General features: G+C 49.5%; 2 protein-coding genes across 2 annotated transcripts in view; one reads left to right on the top strand and one right to left on the bottom strand.

Annotated features, from left to right (window-relative positions):
* LOC140460011 (uncharacterized) overlaps window positions 1-17,488 on the bottom strand; it is a 209,542-nt gene that overhangs the window by 52,026 nt on the left and 140,028 nt on the right. The window contains exon 4 of the mRNA XM_072554416.1: window positions 8,136-8,909. Within this exon, the coding sequence (XP_072410517.1) occupies window positions 8,136-8,909 (774 nt within the window). The remainder of the gene's footprint in view (window positions 1-8,135; window positions 8,910-17,488) is intronic.
* The window catches only part of LOC140460739 (uncharacterized), a 200,566-nt gene that overhangs the window by 150,570 nt on the left and 32,508 nt on the right, over window positions 1-17,488 (top strand). The window lies entirely within an intron of this gene.

Here is a 17,488-nt window from a genome sequence, read left to right as displayed (position 1 = left end):
TGGGGAGTCTCTGAAGGGGAAGGGATTTTTGTAAACTGTGCAAGGTAACGCAGGCGTAGTGCGGGGGCCTGCTGTTGGCCTTGCCCCGCCCCTTGCTCCTCCCCCTGTTGTTGAGCTGTCTAAAAAACAACTACTCTTTCTCTGCCTTTTTGCTGGGGGGATCTGAAGCTGTAACAATGTTGGGATGCAATAAAGGTTACCTGAACATTCTGCCGGGCTCAGGCTCTCATTGAAAGCTCCAAGTTTTTGTTTTAAAGCTGCTCATTTCTTGCAGCCTCCTGCACTAAGTTTCCAATGTCCTGTATCAGAGCAGTGAATGAGTAGCTGGTTTCGTTAATGTGTACATCCCAGAACTATTATTAAGTCATATTCTCGAGATCATTTAAGGTTTTTGTTTTGAAACTGGTGACAGCTCAGCCCAGACAATGCAGGAAAGGTGTGTCAGTATCCCAACCTTAAATCGGACTGGTTCTATTTCCAAACTAGGAATTTATAAGATATTACATGGATTGACTACCTGTGTGTTGTGGGGGTGGGGGTGGGATCAGGTACATACTTCATTGAAAGTTGCATCACTGGTTGGAAGAGTGGTTCAGAAGGCATTCAGCACACTTACCTTATTTGTTCACACCATTGAATAAAGGAGTTGGGACATCATTTAGAAGTTGTACAGGATGTTGGTGAAGCCACTTGTAGAGTACTGAGAACGCTTCTGGTGGCCCTGTAACAGGAAGAATACTATTATAGAGGGTTCAGTAAAGACTTACCAGGATGTTGCCAGGATTGGAGGGTTTAAGTTATAAGGAGAGGCTGAGACTCTCTTCACTGGAGCACAGGAGGTTGAGGGGTGACCTCATTGAGATTAATATAATCATGAGGGTTCGAGGTAACATGAACATCAAAAATAGCGAGGAGCCTGCACGGTTATGTCAAGTGTGCCTTACTGAAGTCCATATAGATCACATTACTGCTCTACCTTCCTCAAAAAACTCAATCAAGTTTGTGAGACATGATTTCCCACACACAACCATGTTGACTATCCCTAATTAGTCTTTGCCTTTTCAAATACATGTACGTCCTCTCCCTCAGGATTCCCTCCAACAATGTGCCCACCACTGATGTCAGGCTCATTGGTCTATAGTTCCCTGGCTTGTCCTTACCACCCTTCTTAAAGAGTGGCACCACGTTTGCCACCTCCTGATACTGCCTGGCTTGCTCTTCCAGTCTCCTGTCTGTCTATTTTGCCAATTGAGACACAGGCCTGGTTGGCATGGACAGGTTGGACCGAATGGGTCTGTTTCCATCTCTACGACTCTAAATAATAAAGTCTACTTTTCCAAATAATAAACTATATCCATGTTAACAAGACTTAGTGCACCACATTTACTAACCATTCTCAACAGGTCCTGCCCCTTCAATAACTGAGGAACATATACATGCTGGTGTATAATCTCCTTCACTAGGATTTACACACTACCCTCAGCAATTGCACAAGTAACAGTGAGGGGGGGAAACAGCCCGAGGATTAAACAGACAGTGAGGGGGGTAAACAGCCCAAGGATTAAACAGACAGTGAGGGGGGTAAACAGCCCGAGGATTAAACAGACAGTGAGGGGGGTAAACAGTCCAAGGATTAAACAGACAGTGAGGGGGGTAAACAGCCCAAGGATTAAACAGACAGTGAGGGGGGTAAACAGTCCAAGGATTAAACAGACAGTGAGGGGGGTAAACAGCCCAAGGATTAAACAGACAGTGAGGGGGGTAAACAGCCCAAGGATTAAACAGACAGTGAGGGGGGTAAACAGCCCGAGGATTAAACAGACAGTGAGGGGGGTAAACAGCCCAAGGATTAAACAGACAGTGAGGGGGGTAAACAGCCCAAGGATTAAACAGACAGTGAGGGGGGTAAACAGCCCGAGGATTAAACAGACAGTGAGGGGGGTAAACAGCCCGAGGATTAAACAGACAGTGAGGGGGGTAAACAGCCCGAGGATTAAACAGACAGTGAGGGGGGTAAACAGCCCGAGGATTAAACAGACAGTGAGGGGGGTAAACAGTCCAAGGATTAAACAGACAGTGAGGGGGGTAAACAGTCCAAGGATTAAACAGACAGTGAGGGGGGTAAACAGCCCAAGGATTAAACAGACAGTGAGGGGGGTAAACAGCCCAAGGATTAAACAGACAGTGAGGGGGGTAAACAGTCCAAGGATTAAACAGTGAGGGGGGTAAACAGCCCAAGGATTAAACAGACAGTGAGGGGGGTAAACAGCCCGAGGATTAAACAGACAGTGAGGGGGGTAAACAGCCCAAGGATTAAACAGACAGTGAGGGGGGTAAACAGCCCAAGGATTAAACAGACAGTGAGGGGGGTAAACAGCCCGAGGATTAAACAGACAGTGAGGGGGGTAAACAGCCCGAGGATTAAACAGACAGTGAGGGGGGTAAACAGCCCGAGGATTAAACAGACAGTGAGGGGGGTAAACAGCCCGAGGATTAAACAGACAGTGAGGGGGGTAAACAGCCCGAGGATTAAACAGACAGTGAGGGGGGTAAACAGTCCAAGGATTAAACAGACAGTGAGGGGGGTAAACAGTCCAAGGATTAAACAGACAGTGAGGGGGGTAAACAGCCCAAGGATTAAACAGACAGTGAGGGGGGTAAACAGCCCAAGGATTAAACAGACAGTGAGGGGGGTAAACAGCCCGAGGATTAAACAGACAGTGAGGGGGGTAAACAGCCCAAGGATTAAACAGACAGTGAGGGGGGTAAACAGCCCGAGGATTAAACAGGGATTTTCCTAACGGCCGCCCTCCCGCCGCTTCCTCGCTCGAGCGACTTCTCCTCCCAACCGCCTTCACCCCCGCGTGACGTCTGCACGTGGGGGATGGGCGGGGCCGGGGGTGGGGATGGGCGGGGCCGGGGGAGCGGATGGGCGGGGCCAGGGAAGGATGGGCCGGGGAGGGGATGGGTTATGGGTGGGATACTGTTCAGAGGGCCAGAGTGAAATAGATGGGCTGAATGGCCCGCTTCCACCTTGTCGGAATTCGATGACCCTCCCCACAAAGGAGCATTTTATCTGCATCTATCCTGTCAAGCCCCTTTCAGAAATCTACTGGTTTCAATAAAGGTAGACAGCACAGAAACAGACACTTCGGTCCAATTTGTCCATGTTGACCAGGATTCCCAATCTAAACCAGTCCCACTTGCCTGCATTTGGCCCATATCCCTCTAAACCTTTCTACTCATGTATCCATCCGAATGCTGTTTCAATGTTGTCACTGTACCTGCATCTACCACATCCTCAGCAAGTTCATTCCACATGCAAATCACCCTCTTTCAAAATATTGCCCCGCCAGTTTCTTTTAAATCTCTCTCCTTATATTTAAATAAAAATGCCCCCCCCCCTAGTTTTGAGTTCCCCAGCGCTGGATTGTTCTATGTTCTAAACTTAGTGCAGGAGGCTGAAAGAAATGAGCAGCTTTAAAACAAAAACCTCTCGGAGCTGAAAGCTTTCAATGAGAGTCTGAGCCTGGTGTTAAGTTCAGGTAACCTTTATTGCAAACCAACTTTGTTACAGCTTCAGATCCCCCCAGCAAAAAGGCAGAGAAAAAGCAGTTGCTTTTTAAACCCCACACCTCCCCTCCTCCTCACCCCCCCCCCACCCTGTCTTTACTATTGGGTAAAAACAATGACTGCAGATGCTGGAAACCAGATTCGGGATTAGTGGTGCTGGAAGAGCACAGCAGTTCAGGCAGCATCCAAGTAGCTTCGAAATCGACGTTTCGGGCAAAAGCCCTTCATCAGGAATAAAGGCAGAGAGCCTGAAGCGTGGAGAGACTAGTGAGAGGAGGGTGGGGGAGTGGAGAAAGTCGCATAGAGTACAATAGGCGAGTGGGGGAGGGGATGAAGGTGATAGGTCAAGGCGGAGGGTGGAGTGGATAGGTGGAAAAGAAAATAGAAAGTTAGGACAAGTCAGGGGGACAGTGCTGAGCTGGAAGTTTGGAACTAGGGTGAGGTGGGGGAAGAGGAAATGAGGAAACTGTTGAAGTCCACATTGATGTCCTGGGGTTGAAGTGTTCCGAGGCAGAAGATGAGGCGTTCTTCCTCCAGGCGTCTGGTGGTGAGGGAGCGGCGGTTGAAATGTTGGGCCATAGGAAGGTGTGGTTGATTGGTACAGGTGTCCTGGAGATGTTCCCTAAAGCACTCTGGTAGGAGGCATCCTGTCTCCCCAATGTAGAGGAGACCGCATCGGGAGCAACGGATACAATAAAATGATATTGGTGGATGTGCAGATAAAACTTTGATGGATGTGGAAGGCTCCTTTGGGGCCTTGGACGGAGGTGAGGGAAGAGGTGTGGGCGCAGGTTTTGCAATTCCTGCGGTGGCAGGGGAAGGTGCCAGGATGGGAGGGTGGGTTGTGGGGGGGCGTGGTCCTAACCAAGTAGATATGGAAGGCGGAAAAGGGGTGGGGAGGGAAATATATCCCTGGTGGTGGGGTCTTTTTGGAGGTGGCGGAAATGTCGGCAGACGATTTGGTTTATGCGAAGGTTGGTAGGGTGGAAGGTGAGCACCAGGGGCGTTCTGTCCTTGTTACGGTTGGACGGGTGGGGTCTGAGGGCAGGTGTGCAGGATGTGGACGAGATGCGTTGGAGGGCACCTTTAACCACGTGGGAAGGGAAATTGCGGTCTCTAAAGAAGGGGGGCATCTGGTGTGTTCTCTGGTGGATCTGGTCCTCCTGGGAGCAGATCCAGCGGAGGCGGAGGAATTGGGAATACGGGATGGCATTTTTGCAAGAGGTAATGTGGGAAGAGGTGTAATCCAGGTAGCTGTGGGAGTCGGTGGGTTTGTAGAAAATGTCGGTGTCAAGTCGGTCATCATTAATGGAGATGGAGAGGTCGAGGAAGGGGAGGGAGGTGTCAGAGATGGTCCAGTTAACTTTAAGGTCAGGGTGGAATGTGTTGGTGAAGTTGATGAATTGCTCAACCTCCTCGCGGGAGCACGAGGTGGTGCCAATGCAGTCATCAATGTAGCGGAAGAAGAGGTGGGGAGTGGTGCCGGTGTAATTACAGAAGATCAACTGTTCTATGTAGCCAACAAAGAGACAAACATAGCTGGGGCCCATACGTGTGCCCATGGGCTACCCCTTTGGTCTGGAGGAAGTAGGAGGATTCGAAGGAGAAATTGTTAAGGGTGAGGACCAGTTCAGCCAAACGAATGAGAGTGTCAGTGGAAGGGTACTGTTGGGGACGTCTGGAGAGGAAAAAACGGAGGGCTTGGAGGCCCTGGACATTGCGGATGGAGGTGTAGAGGGATTGGATATCCATGGTGAAGATAAGGCGTTGGGGGCCGGGGAAACGGAAGTCTTGGAGGAGGTGGAGGGTGTGGGTGGTGTCTCGAACAGATGTGGGGAGTTCCTGGATTCGGGGGAATAGGACAGTGTTGAGGTAGGTAGAGATGAGTTCAGCGGGGCAGGAGCATGCTGAGACAATGGGTCAGCCAGGGTGGCCAGGCTTGTGGATCTTGGGAAGGAGGTTGAACCAGGCAGTGCGGGGTTCCCGGACTATGAGGTTGGAAGCTGTGGGTGGGAGATCTCCTGAGGTGATGAGGTTCTGTATGGTCTGGGAGATGATGGGTTGGTGATGGGGGTTGGGTCATGGTCGAGGGGGCAGTAGGAAGAGGTGTCTTCGAGTTGGCGTTTGGCTTCAGCGGCGTAGAGGTCAGTGCGCCAGACTCCCACTGCGCCCCCTTTATCCGCTGGCTTGATGGTGAGGTCGGGATTGGAGCAGAGGGATTGGAGGGCTGCGCGTTGTGAGGGTGAGAGGTTGGAGTGGGGGACGGGGGGTAGACTGGTTGAGGCGGTTAATGTCCCGGCGGCAGTTGGAAATGAAGAGGTCGAGGGCAGGTAATAGGCCAGCGCGGGGTGTCCAGGTGGATGCAGTGTGTTGGAGGTGGGCGAAGGGGTCCTCGGAAGGTGGGCGGGAGTCCAGATTGTGAAAGTAAGCTCGGAGGCGGAGGAAGTGTTCGACATCACGGCGTGTATTAAATTCATTGATGCATGGACGGAGGGGGATGAAGATGAGTCCTTTGCTGAGGACTAATCGTTCGTCCTCAGGTGAGGGGGATGTCTGGAGGGATGGTGAAAACGCGGCAGGGCTGGGAGCTGGGATCTGGTGTGGGTGTGGAGCTGGGAGTGGGGGCAGAGCCGGTAACTGGAGTGGGTGTGATGGTGGGGGGGAATGGGGGGTGGAGTCATGAGCTGGGGTGGTGTTCCCCTCAGGGTTCTGTAGGCCAGGAATGGGGACAGTGGGATCTGTGGGGGGCATGTCAGCAGAATGCAGGTGAGTGGCGTTGGTGGGGGCAGAAGTGGGGGTGACCACAGCAGTAGAGGTGGCGGAAGTCACTGAGCGTGTGACATCAGCGATGATGTGAGGGGCAGAAATGATGTCACATGTGATGCATGAGGAATTGTGAGGGGCGGAAGTGGCTGTGGGAGTAGCCATGATGGGGGCGGAAGTGACATCAATCAGCGTGGGGGCGGCAGCTGCACCAGCCGCATGGCTAATGGCGTCCAAGCAATTTCAGAGGCCGGGGGAATCTTCTGGAATGTTTGAGGAGCGCTGGTTATGGAGGTGGGTGGATAAAAGTTTGTTGTACTTACAGTTTTTGATGTTTAAGATGGAGTTGAAATACTGTTTGTTGAGAGTATGAATTCTCCTGAGGACGTAGTACAGAGTGGGTCCTTTGTAATTCTGAGAGAGTGTGGCCCTCAGCTGAGGCAGGGCTGACTGGAGAGAGGTTAGGTGACGGCGCATTGCTGCAAGCGTGGAGCGGAGGATCTTGAAGGAGAACCGTTGCTGGTGTTTTTGAATCTGTAGTCTGTACTGTTTGTCCTGTTCGGATCCGAGCTCTGCTGGTTTAACTGTGGTCTGAAGTCCGTGTGGGATGAGTTGGTTACGGAGGCAGGCACTGAGGAAGCGAATGGGGCTGTGGTAGCGAGTCTGTTTCAGGATATGGTTGAAGAGCCTCAGGGCAGAGGAAATGACCTGGGAGTTGCAGTGGGAGAGGGACTCCCTGAGATTCTTGTAGACAGAGGAGGAAAACTTCTTCAAGGCAGGCATCCTTGCAAGAGGATTCGCAGTAGGGTTAAAATCAACGAGGTAAAAACAAGGACTGCAGATGCTGGAGACCAGATTCTAGAATCACACAACTCCAGGCTGTAGTCCAACAGGCTTCTTTGGAAGCAGTAACTTTTGGAGTGCTGCCTCATCATCAGGTGGTTGTGGGGGATAAGATCCTGAGACACAATTTAGAGCAAAACATTCCAGCGTCCTGCCACTGAAATGGTATATTCAACAAACCTGGATTGTTAAGTCTTCCACCTTTTCAAATAGGTTGCAGGTCTCATTACAATGTGAATCCCAGAACTTCTTGTTGTCACCTTCTCGAGATAACAAGGTTTGATAGCAAAAGCTCACATCTCAGCTCAGACAATGCATTAAAGGTGTGAGGTCAGAGTCTGCCTGCATCCCAATCTTGAGTCAGACTGGTTCTGTTTCCAAATTCAACGTTACAAACTATTACATGTATTGACTGCCTGCACACACCACACCTCCCCTGTCCTCCCCCCCCCCTCTCTTAACTGTCTTCACTATTGGCCAGCACCAAGTTGTCCCTTTGTAATTGGATCCTTGGTACATCCGTAACCCGGAGGAAGTATTGCCTCACTCAGCAATTTTAACCCGTACCCTGTCTCCAAGTAAGTGTCTCCCTGCTCATTTGCCAGGAAGGGTCAATGTAGAGTTAACCAGACTGCTGTGGGTCTGGAGTCAGGTGTAGGCCAGACCCGGTAAAGGATGCAGCTGGAACGACTGAGTGAATCCTTTCCCACAATGGTGGTTCCCTTCCCTAACAAGGGAGAGGGGGAAATCAGATGGGGGCTTTCTCCCCCCCCCCCCGACCTCCCCCTCCCTGAAACGGTCTCACCGTTAGATTCCGAACTCCACATTTCTGACCGAATACCAATTCTGACATCTGTCGTGGCGGGATTTGAACCCGGGAGTCCCCGGAAACAGGTCGACAGTCCAACTGATATTGGCACTCGGCCGTCACTCCTTCAATCCCCCTGCGATGGCACGTGAACTCGCTGGTGCTTCCGCAGGTGGCAGGAGCGGGTGAAGCCCTTCCCACACTGAGAGCAGGTGAATGGTCTCTCCCCCGTGTGGATCCGTTGGTGTCTCAGCAGGGAGAAGGATGAGCTGAAGGCCTTCCCACACTCGGGGCAGCTGAAGGGCCTCTCCCCCATGTGGACGCGTCGGTGGATCAGCAGGTTGGAGGAGTAGGTGAAGCCCTTCCCACACTGAGAGCAGGTGAACGGCCTCTCCCCCGTGTGGACCCGCTGGTGGGTCAGCAGGGAGGAGACCTGGGTAAAGGCCTTCCCACACTCGGGGCAGCTGAAGGGTCTCTCCCCCGTGTGGATACGCTGGTGGGTCAGCAGGTGGGAGGAACTGCTGAAGCCCTTCCCGCACTTGGGGCAGCTGAAGGGTCTCTCCCCCGTGTGGATCCGCTGGTGGTTCCGCAGGTGGGAGGAGTAGGCGAAGCCCTTCCCGCACTGAGAGCAGGTGAACGGCCTCTCCCCCGTGTGGACCCGCTGGTGGGTCAGCAGGTGGGAGGAATCGCTGAAGGCCTTCCCGCACTGAGAGCAGGGGAACGGCTTCTCCCCCGTGTGGATCCGCTGGTGGGTCATCAGGTGGGAGGATGTGCCGAAGGCCTTCCCGCACTCGGGACAGCGGAAGGGCCTCTCCCCCGTGTGGATCCGCTGGTGGGCCTGCAGGTTAGAGGAATGTCTGAAGGCCTTTCCGCAGACAGGGCAGAGGAAGGGCTTCTCCCCGGTGTGACTGCGCCGATGAGTCTCCAGGGCAGACGGGAAATGGTAGCCTTTCCCACAGTCACCACACTTCCACGGTTTCTCCACAGGGCAGGATTCCTCAGGTTTCTCCATGGCCACAGCTTCAGCTGCACACAAACACGTGTAGAGCCCCTCCCTGCCGTGAAGTCCCCTTCCCAGGCCGTATAACTGTTTCAGACTCCACACACAGTGCGCTGCAACAGTGGTGTCTCTCGTCCAGTCCCACTGATGCTGAAAACGTCCTCAAACAGGAACCAAAAAGTGTGGATCCCTCTCACAGAAATCACAGTCAAAAATCGTTGCGGTCCCAATGGATTCAGAGACTGTCAGACATTGACGTCAAAGTGAGGACTGCAGACACTGGAGAGTCAGACAAAAAATGTGACACTGGAAAAGCACAGCAGGTCAGGCAGCATCCGAGGAACAGGAGAGTCAATGTTTCGGGAATAAGCCCTTCATCCGTTGATTTTGAAACTTCAAGTCGTCAGATTTTCATATACTTTGCAAAAAGAGATTACAAAAGTCATCACTATCAGTACAGGGTAGAAATTCAGAACAAGCAATTCTACTTTCTGTGGAATATTCTTTTGTTGTTCCACAAAATTGAAAGCACCATTCCACTCTCCCTTCCCCTCTGTTCTCACTCCACTCTAACTAATTCTCCTGAAGGTGCTGATTCAGGATCTTACAGGGGCAGAAAAAGCAAAAACATCAAGACTGACTTCTCTCTGAATTTTGGATACCTCCACCTGAAAGTTAATCTCTTTCACAACACTGGGATCCTGCTGAGAGTGAGCAGGTCTGATTTTGGGAAGCAATAAAAAAGTGTCAATTCAGGGTGAACCTGCAATGCAGCTTCTTGAGGAAGGACCAGACACAAAATGGTTAATGACCCCGGGAAGGTGGGAGCAAAATGAGACATCAAGCCATTAACACCGACACACTTCAGTCAAACCCTTCTGCTCCCAGTCAGGGCAAAACATGCTCTGAAAGTCCAGCCTTCACAACCATACTTCTGCTTTCACTGAAGACAATTAGAGTCACACAGCACGGAAACAGACCCTTTGGTCCAACCTGCCCAGATATCCTAAATTAATCTAGTCACGTTTGCCATCACTTGGCCCCTATATGAGCCGGGAGCTGGCAGCTGGGACTAAATTGGGTTGGCTCTCTTGTCAGCAAGGACGGAGTTGGACCGAAGGGTCTGTTTCTGTGCTGTACATCTCTATGACTCCAGTCACATTTGCCATCACTTGGCCCTGACCCATCTGAACCCTTCATATTCAGATGCCCATCCAGGAGCCTTTTAACTTGTGATCGTAACAGCACCCCCACCACTTCCTCTGGCAGCTCACTCCATCGCTCAAGCGACTCCACGTTGAAAGCGTCTGGTCTGGTGCACAAGATGACATCAGGATAATCTCAGATCATTTTCAGATCGCATCGATATTCAGTCAGTGACTTTCCCGATCAGGATGTTGTACGTGATCAAACAGGTCAGTGGGTAGGCGATCCCCCACCTCTTAGTTCAAGTATCTCTACGAGAACTCCCTTGCTGGAGGGTCCCTTGGAGACACTTCAACTGGACTTCATTGAGTTGGAGAAATGAGTTGAGTTGCTATAAATATGTTTTGCTTATTGCTGATGTCTTTTCGAAGTGGATTGAAGCCTACCCTCCTCCTAACACTACTGCTGAGAGTGTGGTGAAGGTTTTGTTTAAGGAAATAATTCCCCGCTTCAGTATACCTGCGTGCATTAGCTCAGACAATGGACCACACTTTGCATGTAATATTAACGGAGAACTCTGTTCCCAGCTTTGTATTTGTTGGCAACTGCACGGTGCTTATCATCCTCAGGCGGCCGGCCTTGTTGAATTTTTTAACCAGACGCAAGACTAAACTTGCCAAATTAATGGCCGAGTCTGGCCTCTCCTGGTTATGCTAATCCCTGTGGCCTTATTCCAGATGTGATCCATGCCTGTGGGCAAGACACGACTGTCTCCAGCTGAGAGTCTCTCTGGTCACCCCCTCCGTACCCCTTGGAACGATTCGGCTCCCTTCTCAGTCCACGTCCACCACATGACCAAAACAATGATTGGTTATGTTCTTGCTCTAACTAGTGTTATGTGTGCCTTTCACTCCCAGGAGCGTGCGGCCTACAGCGATGTTCCCTCCCTTTCAGCCTCGTCACGGGTAAAGCCTGGTTCGTTGGTGCTCGTCAAGAACTGGACTGGCAAAGGTCTCCAACCTCGTTGGGATGGCCCCTTCCAGGTTTTACTTCCCACCCCTACGGCGGTCACAGTCGGTGGGCGCTCAGCTTGGGTCCAACTGCACCATGGTAAATTAATTGACTGCACCAATCAGAAGGGGGAAAGACGAGGAGAGAATACTGGAATCTGAACAAAAGGAGTGGACCCTGTCCATTTGGGTTTTTGAATCTTGCTGTTGTTCTAATGTTAATCTTATTACAGGTACTTGAACTAAGAGGAGGGACATGTGGGGGATCGCTTATCTCCTCACCTTTCTGATCACGTACAACATCCTGATGGGGAAAGCCACTAAGTATGGATGGGACCAGGAATGATCAGAGATTATCCACCACCCATACTGAGGAGATGTCGTCCAGTACACCGGACCAGACCCCTTTGACGTGTGGAACGTGATGAAGATTGATTATTGTAATGGATTCTTCCATCAGAAAGACCAGATGGTCCATCTGGACAGTAGAAATCAGGGGGAGTTACCATGGCGTTACCGAACCTGTCTTTTTGATCTTACCTGCAGACGCAAGCCTAGTGAGGATAAAAATGATCAACCTCGTCATTATGGTAAATATTTTAAGGATGACCAGGAACACCATCCCTTTTTGTCGGACGGGCCGACTCGAGAAAAGGGAAGCCTGATAGGGGAAACTCCTCAATCCACAAGGAACTTATTTATACAGGCCCACAGAACGCTCTTCACCCCAGAGGCAGTAGTATGTTACACCTCTCTATCGGGAGATGACTGACTTGCCCCGTCCCCAGTCCCCGATTCCAATCTATTCGTCAGACTCCCTCCTGCCGACCCTCCGCGGTAATTAACTCCCATCCCTGAGCTGACAGGGTCTGCTCCCGCCCTGGATTCACTCCCATTGCTCCAAGTGAACAGATTTTCCCGCCCCACCATTTGCCCAGAGGGAGGGATTTTCATTCATTCAGTGTCACTTCCGCGTTGTGACGCCACAATAGGAGCGGGTGGGCGGGGCCAAGCCGGGCGCACGCATTGCGCCTGCGCTGTCCTGCCCTGCACCGTTTGCAAGCATCCCTTCACTTCAGAGAATCCCCACAGTGTGGGAGCAGGCCACTCGGCCCAACGAGTCCACACCTAACCCTCTGAAGGGGAGCCCACCCCTACTGCTCTACATTACCCTGACAAATACACCTAACCTGCACATCCCTGGGCACTATGGGTAATTTCGCACGGCCAATCCCAATCAAGGCCAGTGAGCAATGTAGTGATGTGGGAAATGAACATCACAGAATGATGGAGACAAGGAGAGGAAATGTACCTGCAATTAAATCTGGATTGCAAAGATCTAAACCGAAAACAGTGTGTCTGCATGTGTGCTGCACTGTTACAAAAGTGAATGAATTGACTGCACACATTGAAGAGAATAATTATGGTCTGAGACTCCTTACAGAGACGTGGCTTCAGGACGACAAGGATTAGTCCTTGAACGTCGAGGGGGTAGTCAAACGGGAAGCTAGGTGAAGGTAGAGGGTTGGCATTGCAAATCAAAACACTGATCACAGTAATCCGGTGTCAGGTCGGATTTCAGGTCCTGGCTTCTCCGTCCTCTGTCGATCTCCCTGTTCTCACACAGCAAGATGTTCAGCTCTGCTGAAGTTTTGATTCCCCGAAACCCCACCCCTCAGCCCCTTTACACCTTCCAGAACAATACAACATTCAGTCAATCGAAACCCAATCCACTACCTCCCAGCCTGACAACCGACCAGTCACAGAGTGTAGTCGTACCAGGGAATCAAACAAGAAAAGTGAAACAAAAAAAAATAGAAATAAATACGTGCTCATGCTTAATGTTTGTCAATAGGAAGTAAACCAGAAATAGGGGTCTCCCAGGATTCTGATAGTGCCCTACTTGAGGAATTCTCTTTCCCTTACATGTAACTGTTAGTACGTAGCTATGATTTACAACAATATTTACACCAACAGAAATAAAGCATCTGTTACCCGGTCTGGCCTACACCTGACTCCAGACCCACAGCAGTCTGGTTGACTCTACACTGCCCCTTCCTGGCAGAATTATATTTTCAGATAAATTCTATTTTGCTCAAAAATGCGCAATCTGCAAGCTGTCAGAACATATTGTATTTTATAAATTCCTACTTTAGAAACAGAACTAGTCAGATTCAAGGTGGGGATAAAGACAGACTCTGACTTTTAACGCATTGTCTGAGCTGAGATTGGATTAGATTCCCTAGAGTACGGAAACAGGCCCTTTGGCCCAACAGGTCTACATTAACCTTCCAAAGAGTAACCCACCAGGCCCCATTCCCCATATTTACCCCCTGACCAATGCATGTAACACACTGGGCAATTTAAGCATGGCCAATTCACCTCACCTGCATATTTTTGGATTGTGGGAGGAAACCGGAGCACCTGGAGAAATCTCATGCAGACACGGGGAGAATGTGCAAACTCCACACAGACTGTGGCCAGTGGCTGGAATTGAACCTGGGTCCCAAGCGCTGTGAGGCAGAATTAAGAACCACTGAGCCACCGTGCCGCCCAAATGTTGTTACCTTTTGTTATAAAACCTTATGTTATTGAGATTTACATATGAATGGTAGTTGTAACCCACTGTAAAAGATGAGAGGGCTAACAATCCAGATTTGTTCAATATATCATTTCACTAGCAGGACATTGTCATGTTTTTCCATAAATTCTGTGCGTTCTGATCTTATACACCGCAACCACCTGATGATAGAGCAGTGCTCCGAAAGCTAGTGCTACTTCCAAATAAACCTGTTGGGCTATAACCTGGTGTTATGTGATGTTTAACTTTGTCCAGGTTCAGGTGGATTGACCATGTTCAGTTACCCAGTGTTCAATGGCTTCGGTTGGATTGGCTGTGCTAAATTACCCATAGTGCCCAGTAATGTGCAGATTAGGTGGGCTAGCCATGGGAAATAGTTTCACAGTAATAAAAGCAGGAGTCAGCCATTTGGCCCATCCAACCTGCCCCGTTCTTCATTGTGATCATGGCCGATCTATCCATCGTCTCAGCTCCTCCTAGCAGCATTGCCCCAACTACCCTTAATTCCCCAACCATGCAAAAACCCATTTTGAATATACTTAATGAAGACAATTCCATAGATTCACTATAGTCCAGGAAGAGCAGTAGTCCTCACTTTCTCCTCCTCATCTCTGTCCTAAATCTACTCGCCCCAGTCTTGAAGTCTGGTCTTACCCACCACAGAAATGACTGGATAGGGTACAGCTTCATCCCCACAGTGTAATGAATTCCCACTTACCACCAAAATCTGGGATGTACTCACTCACTTAGTCGCTGTCTCACAAATGCAAGATTTCATTGTAACTTCTTCTGCTCCCAGTAAGGACAAAACATCTTTGAAAGCTACTCTGAAAGTCCAGTCTTCACAACCACACTTCTGCTTTCGCCAAAGACGATTAGTGTCGTACAGTACAGAAAGAGACCCTTTGGTCCAATTCATCTGATCAGATATCCTAAACTAATCTAGCCTCATTTGTCTGCATGTGCCCCATAATCCCTCCGAACCCTTCCTATTCATATCCCCATCCGGATGCTTTTTAAATGTAGTAATTGCACCAACCACCACCACTCCCTCTGGCAGCTCGTTCCATACATGCACCACTCTCTGTGTGAAGTTGCCCCTCAGGTCCCTTTGAAATCATTCCCCTCTCACCTCAAACATATGCCCTCGAGCTTTGGACTCCCTTACCCTGGGGAAAAGACCTTGGGTATTCACCATATCCATGCCTCTTACAAACGTTTATCAGGTCACCCCTCAGACTCTGATGCTTCAGGTGAGGATCTAAAATTTGAATTTAGATTATTGTCAGACTCAACAAGTATATGTAGGTTTTTACTAACCACAAAATGGCTTTTCAATTTAAAATAATACACAAAATGGCTGAGAATAATGATTGAACTCTGTGAACTTGTCCTGCTGTTTTGCAGAATTAAGCTACAATCCAAAGATAAGAGGACAATGGAGTTTGTTTAAAATGAACACTGACACATTAATTGACCATTTGAACTAACCTTGAGCTGCTACCATGGCATGATGATTTACGTAATTAAGACCCCTTCCCCAGGAAATATCATTGGATTAACCTGCTCTAAAGCATGTCACCTTATTACATTTGATTGGTCTTTTCTTGTAATTAAGGCTGTACTGTCTCTTAAAAAACCTAAATAAATAACGTGTCATTTTCAAATGTAATTGCACAACTTCACCATGGAACACAGAAGCTTTAATCACTGTGTTGCTGGACAGAATTGGGTCAAGATGCCTTATTAAACTGATAACCTTGCTTTGTACAGACTGCATTCCATTGATTCTTTAGACCAATCGCGAACCAAAAGGCCCCTTAAGAGGGGTCTAGATCTTCACTCTGGATAGTTTGACCTGGTCAATTAACCCTAACCTGCACATTCCTGGGAACTATAGGTAATTTAGCACGGCCAATCCATTCTAAGTTGCGCATCCCTGGACACTATGTGTAATTTAGCACAGCCAATTCACACAAACCTGCACCTCCCTGGGCACTGTGAGCACTTTAGCATGATCAATCCAACCTAACCTGGACAAAGTTTAAAAAAAATCACACACACCCGGGTTATTGTCCAACAGGTTTATTTGGAAGGACCAGCATTTGGAGTGCTGCTCCTTCATCAGGTGGTTGTGGAGAAGATGATAATAAGGTACAGAATTTATAGAAAAACATTACGGTGTCCTGCCACTGAAATGATATATTGAACAAACTTGGGATTGTTAAGCCTTTCAGCTTTCAGAATGGTCTGCAGGTATCATTAATATGTAAATCCCAGAACATCCTGAAAGACACTTTCTTGAAATAAGTTAAGGTTTTATAAGACCATAAGACCATAAGACATAGGAGTGGAAGTAAGGCCATTCGGCCCATCGAGTCCACTCCGCCATTCAATCATGGCTGATGCGCATTTCAGCTCCACTTGCCAGCATTCTCCCCGTAGCCCTTAATTCCTCTAGACAACAAGAACCTATCAATCTCGGCCTTGAAGACATTTAGCGTCCCGGCTTCCACTGCACTCCGTGGCAATGAATTCCACAGGCCCACCACTCTCTGGCTGAAGAAATGTCTCCGCATTTCCGTTCTGAAATGACCCCCTCTAATTCTAAGGCTGTGTCCACGGGTCCTAGTCTTTATAACAAAAGGTGTCATCCCAGCTCAGACCATGCATTAAAGGTGTGAGATCAGAGTCTGTCTATATCCCAGTCTTGAATCAGACTGGTTCTATTTCCAAAGCAGGAATTTATAAAATATTACCTGGATTGAGTCTCACCCACGAGCTGAAATAACTGGATAGGGTTGGGCTTCATCCCACAGTGCAAAGAATTCCCATTTTCCACCAAAATCCCAGTTGTACCTCCTTACTCAGTTGCTCTCTCACAAATGCAAGACTTCATTGCATTCTTCTGCTCCCAATAAGGGCAAAACACTGGGTGCCTCCTAGCAGAGCGCTTTAGGGAACATATCCGGGACACCCGCACCAATCAACCACACCGCCCCGTGGCCCAACATTTCAACTCCCCCTCCCACTCTGCTGAGGACATGGAGGTCCTGGGCCTCCTTCACCGCCACTCCCTCACCACCAGATGCCTGGAGGAAGAACGCCTCATCTTCCGCCTCGGAACACTTCAACCCCAGGGCATCAATCTGAACTTCAACAGTTTCCTCATTTCCCCTTCCCCCACCTCACCCTAGTTTAAAATTTCCAGCTCAGCACTGTCCCCATGACTTGTCCTACCTGCCTATCTCTTTTTCCACCTATCCACTCCACCCTCCCCTCCCTGACCTATCACCTTCATCCCCTTCCCCACTCACCTATTGTACTCTGTGCTACTTTCTCCCCACCCCCACCCCCCTCTAGCTTATCTCTCCACACTTCAGGCTCTCTGCCTTCATTCCTGATGAAGCGATTTTGCCCGAAACGTCGATTTCGCTGCTCCTTGGATGCTGCCTGAACTGCTGTGCTCTTCCAGAACCACTAATCCAGAATCTGGTTTCCAGCATCTGCAGTCATTGTTTTTACATCTTTGAAAGGTGCTCAGAAAGTCCAGTCTTCACAACCACACTTCTGCTTTCACAGCATGGAAGCAGACCTTACGGCCCAACTTGTCTGTGCCGACCACATATCTGAAATTAATCTAGTCCCGTTTGCCAGCACGTAACCCACACGACTCCAAACCATCCCGATGCATTTTAAATGTAATCGTACCAGCCTCCACCAACTCTTTTTAGATTAGATTAGATTAGATTACTTACAGTGTG

The sequence above is a fragment of the Chiloscyllium punctatum genome, chromosome 36 (genome assembly GCF_047496795.1).
Source record: "Chiloscyllium punctatum isolate Juve2018m chromosome 36, sChiPun1.3, whole genome shotgun sequence".
In the NCBI taxonomy this organism is placed as follows: domain Eukaryota; kingdom Metazoa; phylum Chordata; class Chondrichthyes; order Orectolobiformes; family Hemiscylliidae; genus Chiloscyllium; species Chiloscyllium punctatum.
Note: the sequence above shows the minus strand (reverse complement) of the source record. Positions and strands in the feature narration are given on the sequence as shown.